At 49.5% G+C, this 27,560-nt stretch overlaps 1 protein-coding gene across 2 annotated transcripts in view; it reads left to right on the forward strand.

Annotated features, from left to right (window-relative positions):
• The window catches only part of LOC144611492 (protein FAM227A-like), an 86,119-nt gene that overhangs the window by 41,043 nt on the left and 17,516 nt on the right, over nt 1-27,560 (forward strand). Inside the window, exons 8-11 of one of the 2 annotated variants that reach the window (XM_078430622.1) lie at nt 221-325; nt 3,994-4,123; nt 21,117-21,230; nt 23,465-23,580. In XM_078430622.1, coding sequence (XP_078286748.1) covers nt 221-325; nt 3,994-4,123; nt 21,117-21,230; nt 23,465-23,580 — 465 coding nt within the window. The remainder of the gene's footprint in view (nt 1-220; nt 326-3,993; nt 4,124-21,116; nt 21,231-23,464; nt 23,581-27,560) is intronic. The other variant, XM_078430623.1, reaches the window with a different exon arrangement.

Genomic DNA, 27,560 nt, shown 5'->3' on the forward strand with positions numbered 1-27,560 from the left:
GGGCAGCACAGTGGCGCAGCGGTAGTGTTGCCGCCTTACAGCGCCAGAGACCCGGGTTCCATCCTGACCACAGTTTGTACGCTCTCCCCGTGACCTGCGTGGGTTTTCTCCGAGATCGTCAGCTTCCTCAAACACTCCAATGACGTACAGGCGCGGGGGATGTGGGCAGTGTGTTTGATTTGTCACCAGCTGCACCTCATAACTGTTCATCCCCTTTCAGCCCCAGAGTTCTGTGCAGTGCCAGCTGTTTGACCGGGTGTCCAAGAATTACGTGCTGCTGATCATGGAGTGTTGGAACTGGGCATTTGGCGACCGCTTTCTGCAGGTCAGCGATATCTTTTCAACACTTCTCCCACAGGCCAGTGTCCTGCCCCTGCCCTCCCATTCGGCGACTCCCATTGCCCTCCACTGCTTCCACTGGTGTTTGCAGATAGTGCCGTGGGTGGGGCAGGAAGGAACTGCAGGTGCTGGTTTAAACTGAAGATAGACACAAAGAGCCGGAGTAACTCAGCGGGTCAGGCAGCATCTCGGGAGAGAAGGAATGGGTGATGTTTCGGGTCATAAGGTCATAAGGAATAGGAGGAGAATTAGGCCATTCGGCCCATCAAGTCTACTTCCGTAATTCAATCATGGCTGATCTATCCCTCACCCCATTCTCCTGCCTTCTCCCCATAACCTCTGACACCCGTACTAATCAAGAATCTATCAATCTCTGCCTTAAAGATATCCACTGACGTGGCCCCCACACCCTTCTGTGGCAAAGAATTCCACAGATTCACCACCCTCTGACTTATGAAGGCGAGACCCTTCTTCAGATTGAGAGTCGGGGGAAAGGGAAATGAGAGATATAGATGGTGATACAGTGAGATATAGAACAAACTAGACCAAGTTGACCCGTGGGGCCCAAACCTGTCCTGCATTGGTGCAGCACCCTTTCCCCCCCTCCCCGTCCCTTCTCTCCCCCACTCCTCCCCCTCCCCTCCCCCTCCCCTCCCCTCCCCTCCCTCCTCCGTCCTTCCCTCCCCCTCTCTCCACCCCTCTCCCCCTCCCTCCATCCCCCCTCCCCTCCCCCTCCCTCCCTCCCTCACCCCTCTTTCCTCCCCATCTCACTCCCCTCCCCATCCCCCCTTCCACCCCCCTGTCCCCCTTCCCCTCCCCCCTTCCGCTCCCCCCACTCCATCCCCCTCAACCCCCTTATCCTCCCTCCCCCCTCCCTCCCTCCCTAGGAGATAGATTTAAACTTTAAAATGTGAATAACTTTTAAAATATAACACCGATTTCAATGAAACTTTTTCCATTAGCACCAAAGGGACGACGGTGAGTAAGATGGGCCTAAAATTGTCGCGCTATCGTGTACCGTTTTGGCTGTAGTTCAGGAACAAACAAACAAACAAACAAACAAGAGTTTCAGTATATAGATGAATGAAAGACATGCAAAACAGTGACGATGATAAAGGAAACTGGCCCTTGTTAGCGAGGGGCAAGGTGAAAACGAGTTACAGACAATGAGACTCAACAAGACAACTTTGAAACTGGACTTGGGTGGGGGAGTGACGGAGAGAGAGAGGATGCAAGGGTTACTTGAAGTTAGAGAAATCAATATTGATACTGCTGGGGTGTGAGCTGCCCAAGCGAAATATGAGGTGCTGTTCCTCCAATTTGCATTTGGCGTCACTACTGACAATGAAGGAGGCCCAGGACAGAAAGGTCAGTGTGGGACTGGGAGGGGGAATTAAAGTGTTTGGAAACTGGAAGGTCAGATAGGCCCAGGCGGACTGAGCGGAGGTGTTCAGTCAATCGATCGCCCAGCCTATGTTTGGTCTCGCCGATGTATAAGAGACCACACCTACATGGGGCAGGGTTTGGGGGGGTTGAGAGGCACCTCTTCCCCCTCTCATACTTCATACTTTGTGCCCCCTCATCATCCACAAACCCCTTCATCTCCCTTCCATTAGTTTAGCTTATTGTCACATGTACCGAGGTGTGGTGAAAAGCTTTTTATTTGTTACCTGCTATCCAGTCAGTGGAAAGACTGTACATGGTTACAATCGAGCCGTCCGCAGTGCACAAATACTGTGGGCGACTTGATTGGAATCAAGTTTCAAACAGTTCCAAATCCACAGTTCAACATCCAATTCCCTCCCAAACGTCTCCTCTCATCTATCCACTGGCCTGTGTTGTGGCCTCAAATCCTCCCGCTCGCTCTCAACTGGCAATACATTCAGCCTATATCATGGTGTAAACCTCAGTGAACATCAACTGAGTGATTTTTGCCATTAGGTGAGACCATCTTAACTTAAGGATCTACCTCTGGTGTAATTGCTTAACTGAGAGGGTTCACACCTGCTTTCTGTAAGGCCCTAGCCGATTTTATTTACATGCTCCCCCTTTGGAAACATCAGCATCAGGGGTTATATGCAGAAACAAGGAACTGCAGATGCCTTCTGTGGCCCTGAGCTGGGAATTCCTTCCCTCAACCCCGTAAAACCTTGCTACCTCTCTTCAAAGTGCTCCTGGAAGGCTACGTGTGTGAGCAAACCTTTGGTCGCCTGTCGTAATTCAGTCGCAATTCAGACAAATGTGTTTGATAGCAACTCTTTGAAGTGCCTGGGGATGATTTAGCATGTCCAAGTCCTTGATGTAAATGATGTCCTGCCATGAGCCGATCCTGTGCAAGGAATGCTTTGAGGGGAACTTTCCTCCCCCCGGGGCCTATCTGAAGACTGTCCAAGCCTGCCCTCAGTGTCGCAGCTGTTTCTGAGTTTGGTGTATGTACACCACACAAACTACCGGAAACACACCACCAGATTGGAGACTTGCACCTTTAACTGTTTCACCTTCTACAGATGCTGACTGACCTGCCGAGTGTTTCCAGCATTTCCTGTTTTTTAAAATTTCAGATTTCAGGCATCTGCGTGTTTTGTTTGTGTTTGCATCAGGGGTGCATCTGGCCGCCATGTGCGTTTTAAATCAGCCTGGGTCGATGGCAGAAGAAATTGGTGATGGATGTTGCAAGTTAAAAAGCATAAATAATCACGACAAAGAATCTCTATGTTCTTGCAGGTCGACACAAAATGCTGGAGGAACTCAGCGGGTCAGGCAGCATCTCTGGAGAGAAGGAATGGGGAAGGGTCTCGACCCGAAACGTCACCCATTCCTTCTCTCCAGAGATGCTGCCTGACCCGCTGAGTTACTCCAGCATCTTGTGTCTACCTTCGATTTAAATCAGCATCTGCAGTTTGCTTTCCTACACGTCAACGTTCTTGCCGATGCATGATTGATAGAAATAAGCCCTTCGGTCCACCAAGTCCATGCCGTCCGTCGATCACCCCTTCACACTGGTGCTATGTTATCCCACTTTCGCATCCGCTCCCTATCCATGAGGGGCAACTTGCAGAGGGCCAATTAACCTGCAAACCCGCTTGTCTTTTGGGATGTGGGATGTGGGCGGCACGGTGGCGCAGCGGTAGAGTTGCTGCCTTACAGCGAATGCAGCGCCGGAGACTCAGGTTCGATCCCGACTACGGGCGCCGTCTGTATGGAGTTTGTACGTTCTCCCCTTGACCTGCATGGGTTTTCTCCGAGATCTTCGGTTTCCTCCCACACTCCAAAGACGTACAGGTTTGTAGGTTAATTGGCTGGGCAAATGTAAAAAATTGCCCCTAGTGGGTGTAGGATAGTGTTAGTGTGCGGGGATCACTGGGCGGCGCGGACCCGGTAGGCCGAAGTGCCTGTTTCCGCGCTGTGTCTCTAAATCTAAAAAAATCTACATCTAGAAACCGGAGCACCCGGAGGAAACCCACGCGGTCACATCAAGAACATGCAAACTCCACACAGTCAGTACCCGGGTACAGTTAGGATCAAACCCGGGTCCCCAGCTGTGAGGCAGCGGCTCGACCCGAATGAGCTTTTAGAAGATTTGTTGCTTGTGGCAGCTGTGTGTCTCGGGATGTTATTGTTGTGTTTCTCACTGCCGCTCTCATCGTCCGTCAGGAGCTGTCTAGTAGCCTCAGCCAAGCCGTGTTCTCCAGTTTCAGCTGCAGCTTCCCCCAGTCCTGGATTCAGTTTGACAACAATGAATTCAAAGCTAAAGTGTGTGACGTTGTGTACCTTTGGTTTGGAGGTAAGGCACCATGAACAAGACAAGGAGAACTTATCTGCACAGGGTTTATAGACAATAGACAATAGGTGGCTAGATGTTGGGAGTTATGTTAACATTCTGACATAGGTGACGTTTCGGGTCGAGACAATAGACAATAGGTGCAGGAGGAGGCCATTCGGCCCTTCGAGCCAGCACCGCCATCCAATGTGATCATGGCTGATCATTCTCAATCAGTACCCCGTTCCTGCCTTCTCCCCATACCCCCTGACTCCGCTATCCTTAAGAGCTCGATCTAGCTCTCTCTTGAATGCATTCAGAGAATTGGCCTCCACTGCCTTCTGAGGCAGAGAATTCCACAGATTCACAACTCTCTGACTGAAAAAGTTTTTCCTCATCTCCGTTCTAAATGGCCTACCCCTTATTCTTAAACTGTGGCCCCTTGTTCTGGGCTCCCCCAACATTGGGAACATGTTTCCTGCCTCTAACGTGTCCAACCCCTTAATAATCTTATACGTTTCGATAAGATCTCCTCTCATCCTTCTAAATTCCAGTGTATACAAGCCTAGTCGTTCCAGTCTTTCAACATATGACAGTCTCGCCATTCCGGGAATTAACCTAGTAAACCTACGCTGCACGCCCTCAATAGCAAGAATATCCTTCCTCAAATTTGGAGACCAAAACAGCACACAGTTCTTTTCACACACACACACACACACACACACACACACGTGTTATACACACATACATATACATACATACACATATACGTACACACATAATAATAATAATAATAATAATAATCCTTTATTCGTCCCACAACGGGGAAATTTTGCAGGGTTACAGCAGCAAAGTGGATAGCAAAAATAAATAAGCATTCATTAAAATTTAAAAGAACAGTAATTATCTTTATAGACTGGTCTGCAGGGAGCAGTGCTGGTTGTACAGCCTGACGGCAGAAGGAAGGAAGGTCCTTCGATATCTCTCCTTCACACACTTGTACACCTATGCATGAACAGTGTTGCAGTGCTCATTTTTTAGGTGCCGGAGCTGTGAAACAGGGGCGTCATTTCAGGTTATTATCCTAACTATTCCAACCTTCGCTTCCGTAAAATCCCCTTCATTTAATATGCGGCCGCTAGTGAAAATTCCCCGCTGTTTATTTTGGCTCAGTTTTACAGAGGTTCCGGAGCGGTGCTCCGGTGAGCTCCAGCAACACTGCACCCCTGTGCATGACACATAAATACACACACGCATACACGCATATACACACATGCATATACATGGATACACATACATACACAAATATAATAATAATAATAATAAGCATTTATTTTATATAGCGCCTTTCCAGAAGCTCAAAGCGCTTTACATAAACAATCATAATATGGCGAAACTTGTTAGTTGTAGAAGAAGTTTATTGCAGCCGCAATCTTCGAATACAGAGTTAAACAACAAGGTAAAGGACAACCATTACAAACTTACTGTCTTCCTTGAAGACTTCGCCGAACTGACTAAATCGGGCGCCAAACGCGCACATGACATCGCTGGCCAATCAGCGATGTCGCTCCCTGGACCAATCCCCATGGTCGCGTTCCCACGTGACCTCGCTGGCCAATCCGAGGGTTCGACGACCTGGACCATTCTCTATGGTCGCTACATGACCCCCCCCAGAACCCGAGGTGCGGAACCTAGCAGGGAGCCGGATTTCGCGACCATAACGAGTACGGAGAGGGACAGCCTGAACCACAGGAGCCGGGGGTTCCGGACTTGGCGGAACAGCCGGAACGGGAGGTCCTGGAGGAACTACCGGAACGGGGGGTCCTGGAGGAGCTGCCGGAACGGGGGGTCCTGGAGGAGCTGCCGGAACGGGGGGTCCTGGAGGAACTGTCGGAACGGGGGGTCCTGGACTGGGCGGAACTAACGGAGGTCGGCCTCTCCTAGGGGTTTGACCGACCAGGACTGGTTGATCCGGATCCAAATGGGCAGGTTTTAGCCGGGACACCGAGACGAGCTCACTCTTGCCGCCCATGTCTAAGGTGAAGGTAGCCGTTCCCTTACGCAAAACCCGGAACGGCCCTTGATAGACCCTCTGCAACGGGGCGCGATGGGAATCTTTTCGCAGAAAAACGAACTCACAGTCCTTCAGGGAAGGCGGTTCATGTACCATGGGACACCCATGACGTGAAGTCGGAACTGGAGCCAGGGAGCCCACCCGTTCCCGGAGAGACGCTAACACTGATGGGACTGTAGGCAGCTGGTCTGAAGGGTCCGGAAACAGATCTCCGGGTACTCGAAGTGTCGAGCCATATACTAGCTCTGCGGACGACGCACCGAGATCTAGCTTGGGAGCAGTCCGGATGCCCAACAGAACCCAAGGGAGCTGGTCTACCCAGTCCGGGCCTTCAAGCCTTGCACTGAGGGACGCCTTAAGTTGGCGGTGGAACCTTTCTACGAGTCCATTTGCCTGGGGGTGATATGCAGTCGTGGGTTGTAACTTGGACCCGTACAGTTCTGCAAGCGCGGCCCAGAGGGACGAAGTGAACTGTGGCCCTCTGTCAGTGGTAATAACTGCCGGGACCCCGAAACGAGCTACCCAATGAAGGGCCAAAGTCCTAGCACAAGACGCTGACGAAATATCAAACAATGGGAAAGCCTCTGGCCACCGGGTGAACCGATCCACCACCGTGAGGAGGTGGGTGTAGCCCCGGGAGGAAGGCAAGGGCCCGACCAAATCCACGTGGATGTGGAAAAAACGAACAGCCGGGACCTCGAAATCCTGTACGGGGGGCTGGACGTGGCGCTGGACTTTAGCGGTCTGACAGGGCACGCAGGAACGTGCCCACCCCGCCACCTGTTTCCGTAGGCCATGCCAGACAAACCTCGCTGCTACCAAGGCAGAGGTGGAGCGGATGGACGGGTGCGCCAGCCCATGAATGGCATCGAAAACCCGGCGCTGAAGGGAGGGCGGTACTACCGGCCTGGGACGGGGAAGAGAAACATCGCACCAGACTTTTGTGCCCGCCGACCCACAAGCTACCTGGGCCAACTTCAATCCCGAAGTGGTGGACCGGTAAGCCGAAACGGTATCCGCCAGAAGCTATGCCTCCGCAAGCTCCTGGGGATCCACTTCGCAGTCCACCGCCGAAATAGGGGAACAAGCAGGTCTAGACAGGGCGTCAGCAACGGCATTAAGCTTACCCGCGACATGACGGACATCGGTGGTAAATTCGGAGATAGCAGTCAGGTGCCGCTGCTGGCGGGCCGACCATGGGTCAGACAATTTCAAAAAAGCAAATGTTAATGGTTTGTGGTCCCTAAAGGCCACAAATGGGCGGCCCTCGAGGAAGTACCTGAAATGACGAACAGCTAAATGGAGAGCCAGAAGCTCTCGGTCAAATGCGCTATACTTCAGCTCGGCCGAATTTAGTTGCCGGCTGAAAAACGCTAAAGGCTGCCAACGGCCACCGACCTGCTGCTCCAGAACCCCGCCCACCGCCACGTCAGAGGCGTCAACCGTCAGGGCCGTGGGGGCGGAGGGGCTCGGATGGACCAACATGGTGGCGTCTGCCAAGGCTGCCTTAGCTGCTGTAAAAGCCGACTCAGCGGTCGGGGACCACAACAACTCTACCGGATTCCCTGCAAGGCATTGGAAGAGTGGGCGCATGACTCGCGCCGCTGCCGGAACGAACCTATGGTAGAAATTAACCATGCCTACGAACTCCTGTAGCCCTTTTAATGTGGTGGGCCTAGGAAATGCCCGGATAGCCTCCACCTTTTCGGGCAAAGGGGAAGCGCCGGCAGGGGTAATTCTGTGCCCTAGAAAATCAAGAGCAGGAAGGCCGAATTGACATTTGGAGGGTTGGATTATGAGCCCGTGGTCTTGGAGCCGCTGGAACACGGTCCGCAAATGGGCCTGGTGTTCCTGCACGGAGGGGCTGGCTACCAGGATGTCGTCTAAATAAATAAACAAAAACGGTAAACCCCGTCCCACGCGGTCCATCAGTCGCTGGAAAGCCTGTGCCGCGTTCTTTAAACCGAAAGGCATACGCAACCATTCAAACAACCCGAACGGAGTAATTGTTGCAGTTTTCTGTATGTCCTCCAGTCGCACCGGAATCTGATGGTATCCTCGCACCAAATCGATTTTGGAAAACACCACCGCTCCTTCCAGCCCAGATGAAAAATCCTGTAGGTGCGGTATGGGGTAGCGATCAGCCGTGGTGACAGCATTGAGACGCCGATAATCGCCACATGGTCTCCACCCCCCAGATGCTTTGGAGACCATGTGTAACGGCGAGGCCCATGGGCTGTCAGACTGACGGACAATTCCCATTTCCTCCATTTTCCTGAACTCCGCCCTTGCCACCACCAGTTTGTCTGGTGGTAGTCTCCTGGCCCGAGCGAAAACGGGAGGGCCTTCGGTGCGGATGTGATGGACCACACCGTGCTTAGCCGAAGGCGTGTCAAAACGTTGGACGAGCAGCTCCGGAAACTCTGCCAGAATCGCAGCATACGAGTCGGGGGCCGCGACGACGGCCTGGACAGTAGGGCTGGGCGAGGAGGCGATTGTCGGAGCGACGTGCTCATCTTCGGCGGAGGGTCGGAGGTCGTTACCGCGGACATCAGGAACCAGTGAAAAAGCCCAGAGAAAATCTGCGCCCAGGATCGCTTGTTTGACGTCGGCTATGATGAATGGCCATTCGTACGTGCGGAGGCCTAACACAAGGGACATCTTCCGTGTACCGAAAGTGCGAATTGGGCTACCATTAACCGCGATGAGGGTGGGACCTGTCTTACCCGATCTGGTTTCGAGGTCGGTCGGCGGCACTATGCTGACGATGGCTCCCGTGTCTACCAAAAATTCTGTGTCCGTGAATCGATCATGGACATAGAGGCGCCGGTTCTGGCCAATCGTAACTGCCCCTATGTACGATCGGCCGAGGCATTTCCCGCGAAGGTACAAGGCAAACGGCAGTTGCGGGATTCGTTACCCCATCATAGGTGATAATAGCACCAGCCGCGCTTGGGCGGATCTTTTTGGCGGGCTTTCGGAGAATTGGTGGGAGACGTGGCGCCATCTTGCCGTCGCTGTGGCGTGGTCACTGATGTCGAGACTTTGTTGATCGAACCACTTGCCTTGTTTTTTGCCGCTATGAGCGCGTCCGCTTTCGCTGCATATGCTTCGGGGTCCTTAAAAGAACAATCCGTGAGCAGCAATCGGACATCCTCGGGGAGTTTCTCGCGGAATGCCTGTTCGAACATAGGGCAATCCGTATGCTCACCGGCTAGCATCATCATTTCGGCCATGAGGACGGAAGGCAGTTGGTCTCCAAGATCTGGTAGGTGCAGAAGTTTTGCCGCACCACCATGCTTATTAAACCCGAAGGTTCGCAGTAATACTTTCTTTATATGAAATTGAGCCTCGGTGTGGATAAACCAAGCTTGCGGTGCGTACGTCCAAAACAACGGAAGATGAACGCTTCCGGCGCTTGACTCCGGTGTGCCCGGCTCGGTCATCGTCAACGAGGCGTCGGGTTCCTGCTCAGTCGGTGATCGTCCAGATCACGTCGGGGTCACCAATATGGCGAGTCCGAAACTTGTTGGTTGTAGAAGAAGTTTATTGCAGCCGCAATCTTCGAATACAGAGTTAAACAACAAGGTAAAGGACAACCATTACAAACTTACTGTCTTCCTTGAAGACTTCGCCGAACTGACTAAATCGGGCGCCAAACGCGCACATGACATCGCTGGCCAATCAGCGATGTTGCTCCCTGGACCAATCCCCATGGTCGCGTTCCCACGTGACCTCGCTGGCCAATCCGAGGGTTCGACGACCTGGACCATTCTCTATGGTCGCTACAATAACATAAAAACAAACAGACAAACTATCCTAACGGAGAAGCGGCGAATAAACAACGCCAGCGTCCTCTCACGTCAGGGTCCGGCAGTAGACAACAAAAAGCACAGGACACACAGATACAATTTTTACACAAACAGCCATCACAGTGATTGCTCTAGGCACACCCTCACTGTGATGGAAGGCAAAGTCTTATCTCCTCCTCATTTCTTCTCCCGTGGTGCCACGAGGTGATCGAGGCTCCCAACTTTTTGAAGCCCCCACCAGGCAATGGTAAGTCCCAGGGCCGAGCCAAGCAGGCCGATGAAGGTCCTGAGCCCCCACCGGGCGATGGAAAGTCCCAGGGCCGAACCAAGCAGGCCGATGAAGGTTCTGAGCCCCCACCGGGCGATGGAAAGTGCTGCGGCCGAGCCACGCAGGGCGATGAAGGGCCTGCGAGCGGGTCGATCGTACCTTGCGCTTCGGGGCGGTCGAAGCAGCTACGGCTGGAGCTCCCAAAAACCGGTCGCCAGCCAGGGACCTGCGAGCTCCCGATGTTGCGGTCTGCAGGGCCCACGGCCGAAGCCTCCGAAATATACATGTCACATAAATACACACACGCATATACACTCACATACACGCATATACACACATGCATATACATGGATACACATACATACACAAATATACATGTCACAAATACACACACGCATATACACACATGCATATACATGGATACACATACATACACAAATATACATGTCACATAAATACACACACGCACATACACACATATACACACATACATATACACACATGCATATATATAGATACACATACATGTCACATACATGTCACATAAATACACACAAGCATATACACGCACACACACGCATATACACACAAACATATACACACATGTATATACATAGATACACATACATACACAAATATACATGTCACATAAATACACACACACATATACACACACATTAACGCATATACACACATACACATACACATGCATATACATAGATACATATACATACACAAATATACATGTCACATAAATACAAACATGCATATACATACACATACATGCACACCCATACATACACACACGTGTGCGCACACACACTCCAGCACTTTGTGTCAGGATTTAACAGAAACAGCATGGATTTATGTTTGACAAATCTATTGGAGTTTGGTTTAGAGATGCAGCGCGGAAACAGGTCCTTCAGCCCGTGTCCGCACCGACCAGCAATCCCCGCACATTAACACCAGCCTACATACACCAGGGACAATTTACAATTTTTACCAAAGCCAATTAGCCAACAAACCAGTTCATCTTTGTAGTGTGGGAGGAAACCGGAGCTCCTGGTGAAAACTCACGCAGGTCACGGGGAGAACGTACAATCTCCGTACAGACAGCACCCGTAGTCGGGATCGAACCCGGGTCTCTGCCGCTGTAAGGCAGCAACTCTGCCTCTGCACCACTGTGCTGCCCCTCGAGACATGTCTTTCAAAATTCCAGGGTTTATATTATGGTGTTAGATTAATTGATTGAAAGATACAGCATTGAATCAGTCCCTTCAGCTCACTGAGTCCTATCCGACCATCGATCACCCGTTCACACTAATCTCTAAGTTATCCCACTTTCTCATCCACTCCCTGCACACAAGGGTCAATTTACAGAGGGCCAATTAACTTACAAACCCGCACATCTTTGAGATTTGGGAGGAAACTGGAGCACCCGGAGGAAACCCACGCAATCACAGGGAGAAGGAGCAAATCCGCACAGATAGCACCCAAGGTCAGGATTGAATCTGGGTCTCTAACGCTGTGAGGCCACTGTGCCACTGTGCCACCCCTTCGGAGAGATACTCCTGTCTCACAAACATGTCTTATACTTTTTTTAACTGAAATTAGTTTCCTGATTCTCACCAGATCCTTCATGTTCTCATTTTTCTGACAAGTTCTAGTCTCTTCTTCTATGAAACGGACATAAAATATTTCTTAAACTTCTCGTGTAAGAAAATAACTGCAGATGCTGGTACAAATCGAAGGTATTTATTCACAAAATGCTGGAGTAACTCAGCAGGTCAGGCAGCATCTCAGGGGAGAAGGAATGGGTGACGTTTCGGGTCGAGACCCTTCTTCAGACTTCTCTACCATTTCCTTAGGCCCCATGGAGATAGAAATTTGCTCAGCTGAATATCCCCAGCATGTTATTTTTTATTTCAAGTACATCCTGCCTTTTTATCTTAAAGGTTGGGGACTGTTCTCAGTTTCTAAAAACCTTATTTTAATACTGATCTTGAAAAAGTCTATTATGCTCTTTTTTAATTAATATATCTGGAGGTTACGTTACTGATGGAATACTAGAATAATTCTGAATCAGAGCACAAGAAACTCTGGAGACCTCCAAATGTTATTCTAGCTACAGAGGACCAATGAATGAGATTAGGCCAAAAAGGGCGTGCAGCGTAGGTTTACTAGGATTATTCCTGGAATGGCGGGACTGTCATAGGTTGAAAGACTGGAGCGGCTAGGCTTGTATACACTGGAATTTAGAAGGATGAGAGGGGATCTTATCGAAACATATAAGATTATTAAGGGGTTGGACACATGAGAGGCAGGAAACATGTTCCCAATGTTGGGGGAGTCCAGAACCAGGGGCCACAGTTTAAGAATAAGGGGTAGGCCATTTAGAACGGAGATGAGGAAAAACCTTTTCAGTCAGAGAGTTGTAAATCTGTGGAATTCGCTGCCTCAGAAGGCAGTGGAGGCCAATTCTCTGAATGCATTCAAAAGAGAGCTAGATAGAGCTCTTAAGGATAGCGGAGTCAGGGGGTATGGGGAGAAGGCAGGAACGGGGTACTGATTGAGAATGATCAGCCATGATCACATTGAATGGTTATGCTGGCTCAAAGGGCCGAATGGCCTACTCCTGCACCTATTGTCTATTGTCTATTGTATTCACTAGAAGGATGAGAAGGGATCTTATAGAAACGTATAAAATTATAAAAGGACTGGACAAGCTAGATGCAGGAAATATGTTCCCAATGTTGGGGGAGTCCAGAACCAGGGGACACACAGACTAAGAATGAAGGGGAGGCCATTTAAAACTGAGTTGAGAAAAAACCTTTTCACCCAGAGAGTTGTGAATTTGTGGTATTTTCTGCCACAGAAGGCAGTGGAGGCCAATTCACTGGATGAATTTAAAAGAGAGTTAGATAGAGCTCTAGGGGCTAGTGGAATCAAGGGATATGGGGAGAAGGCAGGTACAGGTTACTGATTGTAGACGATCAGCCAAGATCACAATTAATGGTGGTGCTGGCTCGAAGGGCCAAATGGCCTCTTCCTGCACCTATTTTCTATGTTTCTAGGGGCTAGTGGAATCAAGGGGTATGGGGAGAAGGCAGGCACGGGTTACTGATTGTGGATGATCAGCCATGATCACAATGAACGCGGTGCTGGCTCGAAGGGCCAAATGGCCTCCTCCTGCACCTATTTTCTATGTTTTCTATGTGGTTAGATCTGCCAACAGGTCAGCCCAGATGACTTGGTGATGACATCTGGCAAATTTAGAAATATTTCATAGAAAACAGGTGTAAGAGGAGGCCATTTGGCCCATTGAGCCAGCACCGCCATGTCATTCCCTGATATCCTCGACTTTTTCCAGTTGTGGCTCAACTTGTCCGTATCTGACTTTGCTCTCCAAGTGATACTTCTGACCAGATTCAAGCTCAGTATTCCACAAACTCATCCACTCAGGAGATAAAGTCACCATTAAACATTTTATTCTAGATTTACCCACACCTATAGAACTTAATTCACCGAGGCCATTTATTCACAAAATACTGGAGTAACTCAGCAGGTCAGGCAGCATCTTGGAGAGAAGGAATGGGTGACGTTTCGGGTCGAGCCCCTTGTCTGAAGAATGGTCTCGACCCAAAAGGTCACCCATTCCTTCTCTCCAAGATGCTGCCTGACCTGCTGAGTTACTCCAGCATTTTGTGAATAAATACCTTCGATTTGTACCAGCATCTGCAGTTATTTTCTTACACTATCTTAACCCGCCATTATATTTATTTACAATGCTGCAACTCAGTGAATTGTTGATCCAATATTAAGAGTGAGGAAAATCTAGAGAAACAGTTTAATATTCAATGACGTTTATTATTGAGACATTGCGGGCGACACAGTGGCACGTTGGTAGACTGTCACAGTGCCAGGGTCCCGGGTTCGATCCTGACTACGGGTGCTGTCTGCACAGTTTGTTTCTCTCTGTGACCGTGTGGGTTTGCTCCAGTTTTCTCCCACATTCTAAAGACATACAGGTTTATAGGTTAATTAGCTTTGGTAAATTGTCCCTAATGTGCAGGATGGAACTAGTATATGGGTGTGGATTCGGTGGGCCGAAGGTCCCGTTTCCATGCTGGATTTCGAAACTAAACGTCTTATCGAGTCCACATCACAAGATTGGAAATTGATCAGCCAGAGCTAAACACACTTCTCGGCTTTTGCGTACAATGGCATCTTGCGCTTCCTACGTTTCTTGCACTTCTTGTGTTTCTTGAACTTCTTGTGGTCTTGCACTTCTTGCGTTTCTTGCACTTCTTGCATTTCTTGCACTTCTTGTGGTTTTGCACTTCTTGTGGTCTTGCACTTCTTGCGTTTCTTGCACTTCTTGTGGTCTTGCACGTCTTGCGTTTCTTGCACTTCTTGTGGTCTTGAACTTCTTGTGGTCTTGCACTTCTGCGGTTCTTGCACTTCTTGCATTTCTTGCACTTCTTGTGGTTTTGCACTTCTTGTGGTCTTGCACTTCTTGCGTTTCTTGCACTTCTTGTGGTCTTGCACTTCTTGCATTTCTTGCACTTCTTGTGGTCTTGCACTTCTTGTGGTCTTGCACGTCTTGTGCTTCTTGTGCGTAGTGGTGAAAGGATTGGTGGAAACCGGGCCGCGAGGTGAATGCTCTTTCCCTCACCCCGAAAATAAACTAAACATTAATATTCATATCCCTTCATACCAAAGATACTTGAGGAACAAGATGGTCCACTCTGTTGAAATCGCCTATACTGAAGTGTAGTACGCAAAGGAGCGTAACGTCCGCCATTTTAGTAAGCAAAACCCGCCGTTCGCTCTGCCTCTCGCAGTGTAATCAGTGTTTTGGGGGAACAGTATGTGTGATGATACCATTAAAATGCAGAATATATCTCATCTGTCAATTCACAGATTTTTGTTATTTTTCTTTTTAAATGTTTCTGCAAGTTTCTGCCGACTAAAATGGCGCCGTGACGTACTACGGTTTTTAGGGTCGAGTGGTCTATCTTGCTCCTCTAGTATCTTTGCTTCATATTCGGAACGTATTCTAGCAAATGGAGTCTATTCTCTTCGATCTCACTCCACTAAATCTGAGAAGGCCATAAAGTCATCTCCCGCTGCAAAGTTCAACAGGTTCAATTGTGTAAAGAGCTGGGTAACCTCTCAAATTAGAAATAGTCTCTGTTCTTGTGAAGCATTTCTTCAACTTCCTTATCAGGTCTCAAAGCCTTACAGTGACATTACACTGTTACTTTGGTCCAAGGCTAATAACCGAGGTTCATAGAGAAACTGTAACTCTTTTGTTCAAACACAATCAATAGCACTGCCCTGTTGAAAATAGGCTTAACACAGAAGAGCAGCTTTGTGGGATTTCTGGGTGTCTTAGCATCCATTGAGAAATTAAAAAGCTAATCATTTTTAGGTATTTTCATTCTACTTAACACTTTTCTACGTAAAATGTCCACAATCACAAAATTCACCTGCAGTGAGATTATCAACTTCACTGGCTGTAAAGTGACTCTTCTTATGAACCCAGCTTGCACTCATCCCATGCACTTTGAAGCCGGCTGTTTTAAAGGTCAACATTCTTTGCCATACTGAGATCTATGGTGTACATAAACTCAGATATAAGCCCTTGTGTGCCATGACGTCTCAACCATTCCCTTGAGGTCGAAGATGACTTGCTTCGTCTTCGGTTGTGTGGGTTCTGAGATGGCTGGTTAGATTACTATGGGACCCCCAGACTGTGCCGGAGATGGGGCAGGACGTGTTTGACAACATACAGGACAGGTGGGTAGTCAGTAGGGTCGCCAACTGTCCCAAATTAGCCGGGATACCCCGTATTTTGGGGTAAATTAGTTTGTCCCGTACGGGACCCCCCTTTCTCCCGTATTAGTAGGGTTGCCAACTTCCTCACTCCCAAATCAGGGACAAAGGGTGATGTCACCGCACCGCGCCCCACATGACCTCACCCAGCCAGCGGCCACTTGCTCTCGCTCCACCAATGGCGGCCGCCATTGGTGGAGCGGAAGCACGTGGCCGCTGGCTGGGTGAGGTCACGTGGGGCGCAGGGCGGTGACGTCACCCTTTGTCCCTGATTTGGGAGTGAGGAAGTTGGCAACCCTAGTAGTTAGTGAGGTGGTCCAGGGCCCACAGTTTAAGAATAAGGGGTAGGCCATTTAGAACGGAGATGAGGAAAAACTTTTTCAGTCAGAGAGTTGTAAATCTGTGGAATTCTCTGCCTCAGAAGGCAGTGGAGGCCAATTCTCTGAGTGCTTTCATGAGAGAGCTAGATGGAGCTCTTAAGGATAGCGGAGTCAGGGGCGTATGGGGAGAAGGCAGGAACAGTTCAACAGTTCAACAGAGCTTTATTTGTCATTCGGCACCAAGGTACCGAACGAAACTACATAGCAATCACACAAAAAAAAAGAACACAAGACACATGACCCCAACACAAACGTCCATCACAGTGACTCCAAACACCCCTTCACTGTGATGGAGACAACAAAACTTCCACTCTCTTCCCCACGCCCACGGACAGACAGCTCGTCCCCGACCGACCCGCACAGTCCCCGCAAGGGGATGGAAGTCCCCGCGGCGGAGCCGCACCGGGCGCTGAAACGTCTTGCGGCCGAGCCGGGCGATGGAAGGCCCCGCGGCCGAGCCGTGCGCAGCTAAGTCCCGCGGCCGAGCCGCACCGGGCGATGGAAGGCCCCGCGGCCGAGCCGTGCGCAGCTAAGTCCCGCAGCCGAGCCGCGCCGGGCGATGGAAGGCCCCGCGGCCGAGCCGCACCAGGCGATGTTAAGTCCAGTGGCCGAGCCGCACCAGCGATGAAAAGTCCCGCGGCCGAGCCGCGCCAGGCGATGTTAGGCCCCGCGGCCGAGCCGCACCGGGCGATGTTAAGTCCAGCGGTCGAGCCGCACCAGCGATGAAAAGTCCCGCGGCCGAGCCGCGCCAGGCGATGTTAGGCCCCGCGGCCGAGCCGCACCGGGCGATGTTAAGTCCAGCGGTCGAGCCGCACCAGCGATGAAAAGTCCCGCGGCCGAGCCGCGCCGGGCGATGTTAGGCCCCGCGGCCGAGCCGCACCGGGCGAAGTTAGGTCCCGCGGCCGAGCCGCACCGGGCGATGGAAGGCCCCGCGGCCGAGCCGCACCGGGCGATGTTAGGCCCCGCGGCCGAGCCGCACCCCGCGCCGTGAGGAAGAGACCTAAAAGAGAAAGGTTCCCCCCCCACACCGTTCCCCCCCCCCCCCACACCACCACCCCCCCCACCCACACCACCACCCCCCACACATACACAACCAAAAAAAAAACAAAAAAACATCCCAACACCGACACACAACAAAAAAAAAAGAAAAAAGACGAACAGACTGCTAGCGAGCCGCAGCCGTTACTGATTGAGAATGATCAGCCATGATCACATTGAATGGTGGTGCTGGCTCGAAGGGCCGAATGGCCTACTCCTGCACCTATTGTCTATTGGCACCAGTGACAGCTCCGGCACCTAAAAAATGACCACTGCAACACTGGGGTCAGGCAGCATCTCTGGAGAACACGGATAGTTGATGTCTCAGGTGCCAATTTCATGTTCTCCAGGGATGCTGCTTGACCCTCTGAGTTACACCAGTACTTTGTGCCCATTAGAAGAACATATTGTGTGGTAAATGGCTGTCCGCAATGCGCTGACAAGGGGAGGGGTAGACGCGGGCAGATTCACTTGTAGCATTGTAAAGGAGATGGAGAAATGTGTTTGTGCAGAAAGAGGAATTGGCAGGGCAGTGGGGTGAGTGGAGGGGAGTGGGGCAACGGCATTGTGTTTGCATTGCAGAGAGACATACATAGTACAGACATAGTGCGCTGAATGGCCTTCTTTCACGCTGTGACCATTAGACAATTGTATGAGTGGGAAAGAATTGCAGATGCTGATTTAAATCCCAATCTGACCTTTCTGACCTGGGTCTCGTCCATTGTCAGAGTGAGGCCCAGCGCAAATTGGAGGAACAGCACCTCATATTTCGCTTGGGTAGTTTACACCCCACTACTATGAACATTGACTTCTCTAACTTCAGATCGCCCTTGCTTTCCATCTCTCTCCATCCTCTCCCCCTGCCCACTTCTCCCACTAGTCTGACTGTCTCTGACTACATTCTATCTCTGTCCCGCCCCTCCCCCCTCCCCTGACATCAGTCCGAAGAAGGGTCTCGACCCGAAACGCCGCCCATCCCTTCTCTTCAGAGATGCTGCCTGTCCCGCTGAGTTACTCCAGCATTTTGTGTCTACTGACAATTGTCTGGGTTTCACAAACAGCCGTGTGTGTGACTGACAACCCTGCTTTCACACAAAACAGTGGAGCAATTCCTGAGATTGGGTTCTCCAGTTAAGTTAGATATCCTCAAATGCAGCCCTGTAATCTGTCAGATTATTGTGAACTACTTACTGGAAGACAGAATAACACATCGGTCCTGTGCTTTGATGCCATGTCCCATGCCTAACGTCCACAAATGTTTCTGAAGGTCGCACCAGGTCCAAAGCCAAGAAGAATAGAGGGAGGAGCCAGGAAATTGGCCCACTGCAGGTGATTTGCTCAAACATACTCAAGATTTCAAGATCAATTTATTGTCACATGTACCAATTAAGGTACAGTGAAATTTGAGTCACCATACAGCCATACTATTTATTCACAAAATGCTGGAGTAACTCAGCAGGTCAGGCCGCATCTCGGGAGAGAAGGAATGACAATAGACAATAGGTGCAGGAGGAGGCCATTCGGCCCTTCGAGCCAGCACAGCCATTCAATGTGATCATGGCTGATCAATCTCAATCAGTACCCCGTTCCTGCCTTCTCCCCAAACCCCCTGACTCCACTATCCTTAAGAGCTCTATCTAGCTCTCTCTTGAATGCATTCAGAGAATTGGCCTCCACTGCTTTCTGAGGCAGAGAATTCCACAGATTCACAACTCTCTGACTGAAAAAGTTTTTCCTCATCTCAGTTCTAAATGGCCTACCCCTTATTCTTAAACTGTGGCCCCCTGGTTCTGGACTCCCCCAACATTGGGAACGTGTTTCCTGCCTCTAACGTGTCCAACCCCTTAATAATCTTATACGTTTCGATAAGATCTCCTCTCATCCTTCTAAATTCCAATGGGTGACGTTTCGGGTCGAGCCTTCTTCAGACAGCCATACTAAGTGAAAAACAACACGACACACGGCCACATAAAGTAAAATTTAACATGAACATCCACCACAGCGGATTCCACATTCCTCACTGTGATGGAAGGTAATAAAGTCCAATCATCTTCCTCTTTGTTCACCCGCGGTCGGGGCTGTTGAACCGTCTGCAGTCGCCGCTGCCGACTGTCCGAGACCCTGTACTGACCCCTCCATGAACGTATCACACCCTTGGTTTAGCCCGTAAAGTATGTTGGAGCTTTCAACATCACTCAACATAACAACATTTCTTTGTCTCCCACTTGCCCTCCATTACTACCTCTCCCTCTACCTCCATGTTCTATCTCTCCAGTGCTTCTGTTTAATTCAGTCACAGAGCACAGAAATGCCTCTTCACGTCCTGCAGGTCCATGCTGTTCATGAGACCCCATCGATACTAATCCCAATTGCCAGCACAGATTCCATAGCCTTCTGACCTTGGTGATTCTAGCTCATCTAGTCACTCCCTACATGTTTGTACGTTCCCCCCGTGACCTGCGTGGGTTTTCTCCGAGATCTTCGGTTTCCTCCCACATTCCAAAGACGTGCAGGTTTGTAGGTTAATTGGCTTGGTGTCAATGCAATTGTGCCCAGTGTGTGTAGGATAGCGCTAGTGTGCGGGGATCGCTGGTCGGTGCGGACTTGGTGAGCCGAAGGGCCTGTTTCCACGCTGTATCTCTAAACTAAAACTGAAGAAGGGTTTCGACCCGAAACGTCACCCATTCCTTCTCTCCCGAGATGCTGCCTGACCTGCTGAGTTACTCCAGCATTTTGTCAATAAATACCTTCGATTTGTACCAGCATCTGCAGTTATTTTCTTAAACTAAAATTTAAGTCACCAACCAAGCTTCTACCTGGCGGGCAACAACGTCGCAGGTGCCAACCAAACGTTTTCAGTCAGAGAGTTGTGAATCTCTGGAATTCTCTGCCTCAGGAGGCAGTGGAGGCCTATTCTCTGAATGCATTCAAGAGAGAGCTAGATAGAACTCTTAAGGATAGCGGAGTCAGGGGGTATGGGGAGAAGGCAGGAACAGGGTACTGATTGAGAATGATCAGCCATGATCACATTGAATGGCGGTGCTGGCTCGAAGGGCCGAATGGCCTCCTCCTGCACCTATTGTCTATTGTCTATGGCGCTGAGAAATTCCCTCCTCACTAAAGGTGGGTGCATGGAATGAACAGCCAGAGGAGGTAGTTGAGGCAGAAACTATAACAGCATTTAAAAGATATTTGGACAGGGTCATGGATAGGAGAGGTTTAGAGGGATTTGGGTCAAATGCCACCAGGTGGGATTGGCCTAGATGGGGCACCTCGGTCGGCATGGGCAAGTTGGGTTGAATGTCCTCGTTCTGTGCTGCATGACTCTGTGAATCTGTGACGCCCACATTCAGAGAGCTGCTGTGAAGAGAAGTACTTACCCCTGTTCCATTTGTGTATCGGAGAGTCATACAGCGTGGAAAAGGCCCTTCGGCCCAACTTGCGCACACTGACCCAACAAGTCCCATCTACACTCGGCCCACGTCTGCATTTGGCCCGTATCCCTCTGAACCTGTCCGATCCACGTACCTTTGCTTCTCCCTATTCTCTCGTAATCCTCACGTGTTTCGAGTCAGACCCACACTGAGGCCCCTTTGTTTTCGTCCAGGGATTCGCCCGACTCCAAGGATATACAAAGACTGGAACTGTGATGCCCTGCTGACCCTTGAGGTCAAAGACATTAAACTGCAGATCACACAGGACGGAGACCAAAAAAAGAGAGGTAAAACGAAAAGGGAAGATAACTTGGATATCCACTGCATGCAAAGACCCAGTCTGGCAGCTCTGACAAAGCTAAACAAGGACCTGATCCCAGGAATGAGTGGTTTAACATATGATGATCATTTGACAGCACTGGGCCTGTGCTCGTTGGAGTTTAGAAAGACGAGTGGGGACCTCATTGAAACTTACCGAATAGTGAGCGGCCTGGATAGAGTGGATGTGGAGAGGATGTTTCCACTAGTGAGAGAGTCTTGGACCAGAGAGCACAGCCTCAGAATTAAAGGACGTTCCTTTGGGAAGGTGATGAGGATGAATTTCTTTAGTCAGAGGGTGGTGAATCTGTGGAATTCATTGCCACAGAAGGCTGTGGAAGCCAAGTCAATGGATATTTTTAAGGCAGAGATAGAAAGATTCTTAATTAGCACCGGTGTCAGGTGACTTAGATGAAGGGATTAAAAGTACCATTAGCAAATTTGCAGATGACACAAAGCTGGGTGGCTGTGTGAACTGTGAGGAGGATGCTATGAGGATGCAGGGTGACTTGGACAGGTTGTGTGAGATGGCAGATGCAGTTTAATGTGGATAAATGTGAGGTTATCCACTTTGGTGGTAAGAACAGGAAGGCAGATTATTATCTGAATGGTGTCAAGTTAGGAAATGGGGAAGTACAAAGAGATCTGGGTGTCCTTGTTCATCAGTCACTTAAAGTTAGCATGCAAGTACAGCAGGCAGTGAAGAAAGCTAATGGCATGTTGGCCTTTATGACAAGAAGAGTTGAGTATAGGAGCAAAGAGGTCCTTCTGCATTTGTACAGGGCCCTAGTAAGACCACACCTGGAGTACTGTGTGCAGTTTTGGTCTCCAAATTTGAGGAAGGACATTCTTACTATTGATGGAGTGCAGCGTAGGTTCACTAGGTTAATTCCCGGAATGGCGGGACTGTCGTATGTTGAAAGACTGGAGCGACTCGGCTTGTATGCACTGGAATTTAGAAGGATGAGAGGGGATCTTATTGAAACATATAAGATTATTAAGGGATTGGATACGTTAGAGGCAGGAAACATGTTCTCAATGTTGGGGGAGTCCAGAACCAGGGGCCACAGTTTAAGAATAAGGCGTAGGCCATTTAGAACGGAGATGAGGAAAAACCTTTTCAGTCAGAGGGTTGTAAATTTGTGGAATTCTCTGCCTCAGAAGGCAGTGGAGGCCAATTCTCTGGATGCTTTCAAGAGAGAGCTAGATAGAGCTCTGAAAGATAGCGGAGTCAGGGGGTATGGGGAGAAGGCAGGAACGGGGTACTGATTGTGAATGATCAGCCATGATCACATTGAATGGCGGTGCTGGCTCGAAGGGCCAAATGGCCTCCTCCTGCACCTATTGTCTATTGTCTATAGATCAGCCATGATTGAATGGTGGAGTAAACATGATAGGCCGAATGGCGTAATTCCGCTTCTTTCACTTCTGAACATGACCTGCTTAATTTTTTTCCTTAGATTCTAGATTATTTACTGACAGAAAAGAGGAGCAGTTAACAGAAGAGGCAACAAGTTGCTAGAGGGGCCGAAGGAGAGAAGGAGGGGGCTTATGAAGAGGGGGAAAGGTTTGGTAAGGAGAAAGAGTAGAGTGAGAGGGAGAGTGAAAGTTATGATAAGGAGAAGGAGTGGAATGAGGTGGAGAGGAAAGGGAGAAAAGGGTGGCAGGAGAACAGTGGTAGATATGGTGATGACAGAGAAAATGAAAGGTGGAAGAAATCCTGAGATAGAATAATTTTGCACAAAACTTCAGTTGCCTTTGTAGCCCTTAGAGTGGCACAGTGGTGCAGTGGTAGAGTTCCTGCCTCACAGCCCCAGAGACCCCGGGTTCAATCCTGACCACGGGCGCTTGTCTGCGTGGAGTTTGTACGTTCTCCCCGTGACCTGCGTGGGTTTTCTCCGAGATCTTCGATTTCCTCCCATACTCCAAAGATTTCCAGGTTTGTGGGTTATTTGGCTTGGTGTAAATGTAAAATTGTCCCTAGTGTGCGTTAGTGTGCGGGGATGGCTGGTCGGCGTGGACTCGGTGGGCCCATGGGCCTTTTTCCGCGCTGTATCTCTAGACGAAACCAAACCAAGGCCTCGTTCTTTAACGCCGATTATGTCCGCACCTTTTCACCATCCCTGTGAACTAGTGTGGACGCGCGTTGGTAATCTGTGGCAAAGTGCAATGGTTTCAGTCGCAGGATTTGTCTGTTTTATAGAAATAAAAGAATCGACCTTGAACAAGGGTAAATCCACCAAACTGGTTCCCCCAGCAACATCTTCAAGATCCAGTGCAAGTTCACAACAAAGACCCATCAAGTCGAGAAGCAGCAAAGTGAGTAAAGAGCAGAGAACAGCACTGGAATATGTGACTTGCTAAAACACTGCAACATGTGGAAAATCTATGGTCATTCAATATGGTGGAATAAATAACAACATGGAACCTAGCAACTGCACACACAGGAATAGGTCCTTCAACTCACCATGCCTGTGCCCAGCATAACGCCAAGATAAATTAATCTTATTCAGCTTACTTTAGTTTAGAGATACAGCACGGAAACAGGCCCTTCAGCCCACCGAGTCCCCGCACATTAACACTATCCTACTCACACTGAGGACAATTTACATTAATACCAAGCCAATCAACCTACAAACCTGCACGTCTTTGGAGTGTGGGAGGAAACCGAAGATTCTGGAGGAAACCCACGCAGGTCACGGGGAGAACGTACAAACTCCGTACAGACAGCACTCGGAATTGGGATCAAACCCGGGTCTTTGGTGCTCTAAGCGCTGTAAGGCAGCAACTCTACCGCTGCGCCACCGTGCCACCTATTTGCCTGCACATACAATACAATACAATATATCTTTATTGTCATTGTACAGGCGTACAACGAGATTGGGAATGTGCCTCCCATACGATGCAATAATTTAATTAGCTAGTCAGTATTAATTTAAACAACCCAATGAAACAAATTGTAACAGTTTTAAAACAGAATAAAGTGCAAGTAGATCTGTGCCGGTTCACTGTGCGATGTGACCATCCGGCTCAGCAGGACCGGTTCATAGCAGCTATGGCCCTGGGGATGAAGCTGTTCCTGAGTCTGGAGGTGCGGGCGTAGAAGGCCTTGTATCGTCTGCCCGATGGAAGGAGTTCAAACAAACTGTTGCAGGGGTGTGAAGAGTCTTTGTGGATGCTGGTGGCTTTTCTGAGGCATCGTGTGTTGTAGATGCCCTCCAAGGCTGGTAGCTGTGTTCCGATGGTCCTCTGAGCTCTATGCTTCATATTCCTTCATTTCCTACATCTCCATGTGCGTATCTTCAAGCCTCTTCAATGTCACTTTCATTTCTGCTTCACCATCACCCTTGGCAGTACATTTCAGGCACTCATCATCCCCAGTGTTAAAAAAAAACTTGCCCTGCATATGTCCTTTAAACTTTCCACCTTTCACTTCCAACTACAACCTCCAGTCTTTGACATTTCCACACTGAAGCAAAAGGTTCTGACTATCAATGCCTCTCTTACATTTTTAGGCTTCTATCAGATTTCCCCTCCACCTCCGGCTTTCCAGAGAAAACTATCCAAATTTGGCCAACTTCTCTTTACCGCTAATACCCATCAACCCAGGCAAAATTCTGGTAAACCTCTTCTGCATCCTCTCCAAAGCTTCCACGTCCTTCCTGTTAGGGGGCGCCCTGAACTACACGCAATTCCCCAAATGCAGCCTAGCCAAAGTCTTGGAGCTGCCACATGACTTCCTGAGTCTTATAGTCAATGCCCGACCAATGAAGGGAAGATACCACTCAAGATACCTCTCTCACCACTGTCTGTGCGGAGTTTGTACGATCCCCCCGTGACCTTCATGACTTTTCTCCGGGTGCTCCAGATTCCTCGCACACCCCAAAGAAATACAGGTTTGACGGTTAATTGGCTTGGAAAAAATAGTAAATTGTCCCCAGTGTGTGTAGGGTGGTATTAGTGTGCGGGGATCACTGGTCAGTGCAGACTCGGTGGGCCGAAGGGCCTATTTCTGTGCCGCATCTCGAAAACTAAACTCTAAACGACTATCGATCATCGATCTGGGAGCTGTGGACATAGACCCCAAGATCTCTCTGTACACCAATGCTCTCAAGGGTTCTGCCATTAGTTATCTTTCTCTTTTAGTTTGGCTTCCAAAGTGCATTGCTTCATGCGTTTCCGTCAACCCCTGGTCACCTTTCACCCATTGTTTATCAAGTGCCTGTCTGCCGTAACAGTATTCGACGACACTAATTTGACTGCACCTTAGATGTGACCTCCCAGAGTACAGCACTCGACACTTACTCGGATGAAGCTCCATCTGCCTTTGTCCATTGCTGTCGCTGGTCTATAGCCCGCAGTATACTTTGACAGCCTTCCTCACTGCCTGCATCTCGAGTAATCTTAGTGTCATCTGAAAACGTGCTAATCAACCCATCTACACTTTTGTCCAAGTCAGAGTATTCTTTAAATAGTGAGAAATTGATTGGTACTGATGTTTGGAGGGATGTGGGTGTTCTTGTACTCTGAAAGTTAATGTACCAAGTGTAAAAAGCAATCAGGAAGGCAAATGGTTTATCGGTCTTTATTGCAAGATTTAGATTAGGTTATTGTCATATACATCAGGCTGCAATGAAATTCCTTGTTCACATAAACCAAAGTAGACTGTATGCAAAGTAATGATACGTAACAACAATCAATATAACCACAACCTTCGCTGACGATACTGCCTTTGTTGCACTACAGTTCGCATACCGTCCGAACAGGTCCACGGATGATGCGGTCTCCCAGGTTCTGCACACCGCTCTCTCTCATCTGGACAGCCAGGGGGGCTATGTGAGGATGCTGTTCATTGACTTTAGTTCAGCATTCAACACAATAGTCCCCAGCAGACTGGTTGAGAAGCTGCTGGAACTGGGGCTTAGCACCCCTCTGTGTGCCTGGGTCCTGGACTTTCTCACCGCCAGGCCCCAAGTGGTCAGGATGGGGGAACACACATCTAGTTCCCTCACCCTGAACATAGGATCCCCCCAGGGTTGCGTCCTTAGCCCCCTACTGTACTCCCTGTACACACATGACTGTGGGGCCAGGTTCAGCTCAAACTCCATCATCAAGTTGGATGATGATGACACTGTGGTGGTGGGCCGGATCTCCAACAACGATGAGAAGGCCTACAGGGAGGAGGTGGCTGATCTGGCACTCTGGTGTCAGGACAATAGCCTCCTCTTGAATGTCACTAAAACGAAGGAGCTGATTGTGGACTTTAGAAGGGCTCAACATCCAAGGACGTACACGCCACTGGAGATAAATGGGTCTACTGTGGATAGGGTGAGCAGTTTTAAATACTTGGGAGTCTGCATCACAGAGGATCTGACGTGGGCAACGCACATTGCCGCACTGGTGGGTAAATCAAGGCAGCGCCTTTACCACCTTAGACAACTGAGGAAATTCAGAGTGTCTCTGAGGATCCTTCATTGCTTCTACTCTGGGGCTGTAGAGAGCATCCTGCCCGGCAACATTACAGTCTGGTTTGGGAACAGCTCTGCCCAGGACAGGATGGCCCTGCAGAGAGTAGTGCGTTCGGCAGAACACACCATGGGAACTACATTCGCCCCCCTGCAGGACCTATACATCAGGAGGTGCAGATCCAGAGCAAGTAAGATCATGAGGGACCCCTGCCACCTCAGTAACGGACTGTTCCAGATGCTACGATCAGGCAAACGCCTCCGCTGTCACGCTGTGAAAACGGAGAGGATGAGATGGAGTTTCTTCCCACAGGCCATTAGGACTGTCAACTTTTATAACTCCAGAGACTACATTTTTGTCTACACTATAGTAACTTATTAACTTTATTTATATGCTGTTATGGCGAGTCCGAAACTTGTTGGTTGTAGACGAAGTTTATTGCAGCCGCAATACACGAATACAAAGTTAAACAACAAGGTACAGGACAACCAATACAAACTTACTGTCTTCCTTGAAGACTTCGCCGAACTGACTAAATCGGGCGCCAAACGCGCACATGACATCGCTGGCCAATCAGCGATGTCGTTCCCTGGACCAATCCCCATGGTCGCGTTCCCACGTGACCTCGCTGGCCAATCCGAGGGTTCGACGACCTGGACCATTCTCTATGGTCGCTACACTGTAACTGTAATTCTTTTTTGTGCACAATCCGCAGGCATTGCCACTTTCATTTCACTGCACATCGTGTATGTGTATGTGACAAATAAACTTGACTTGACTTGACTTGAAATAATGGATAACAATGAGTTAGAGGAAGATTGATGATCTGATTG

The sequence above is a fragment of the Rhinoraja longicauda genome, chromosome 40, assembly GCF_053455715.1.
Source record: "Rhinoraja longicauda isolate Sanriku21f chromosome 40, sRhiLon1.1, whole genome shotgun sequence".
Classification (NCBI taxonomy): Eukaryota; Metazoa; Chordata; class Chondrichthyes; order Rajiformes; family Arhynchobatidae; genus Rhinoraja; species Rhinoraja longicauda.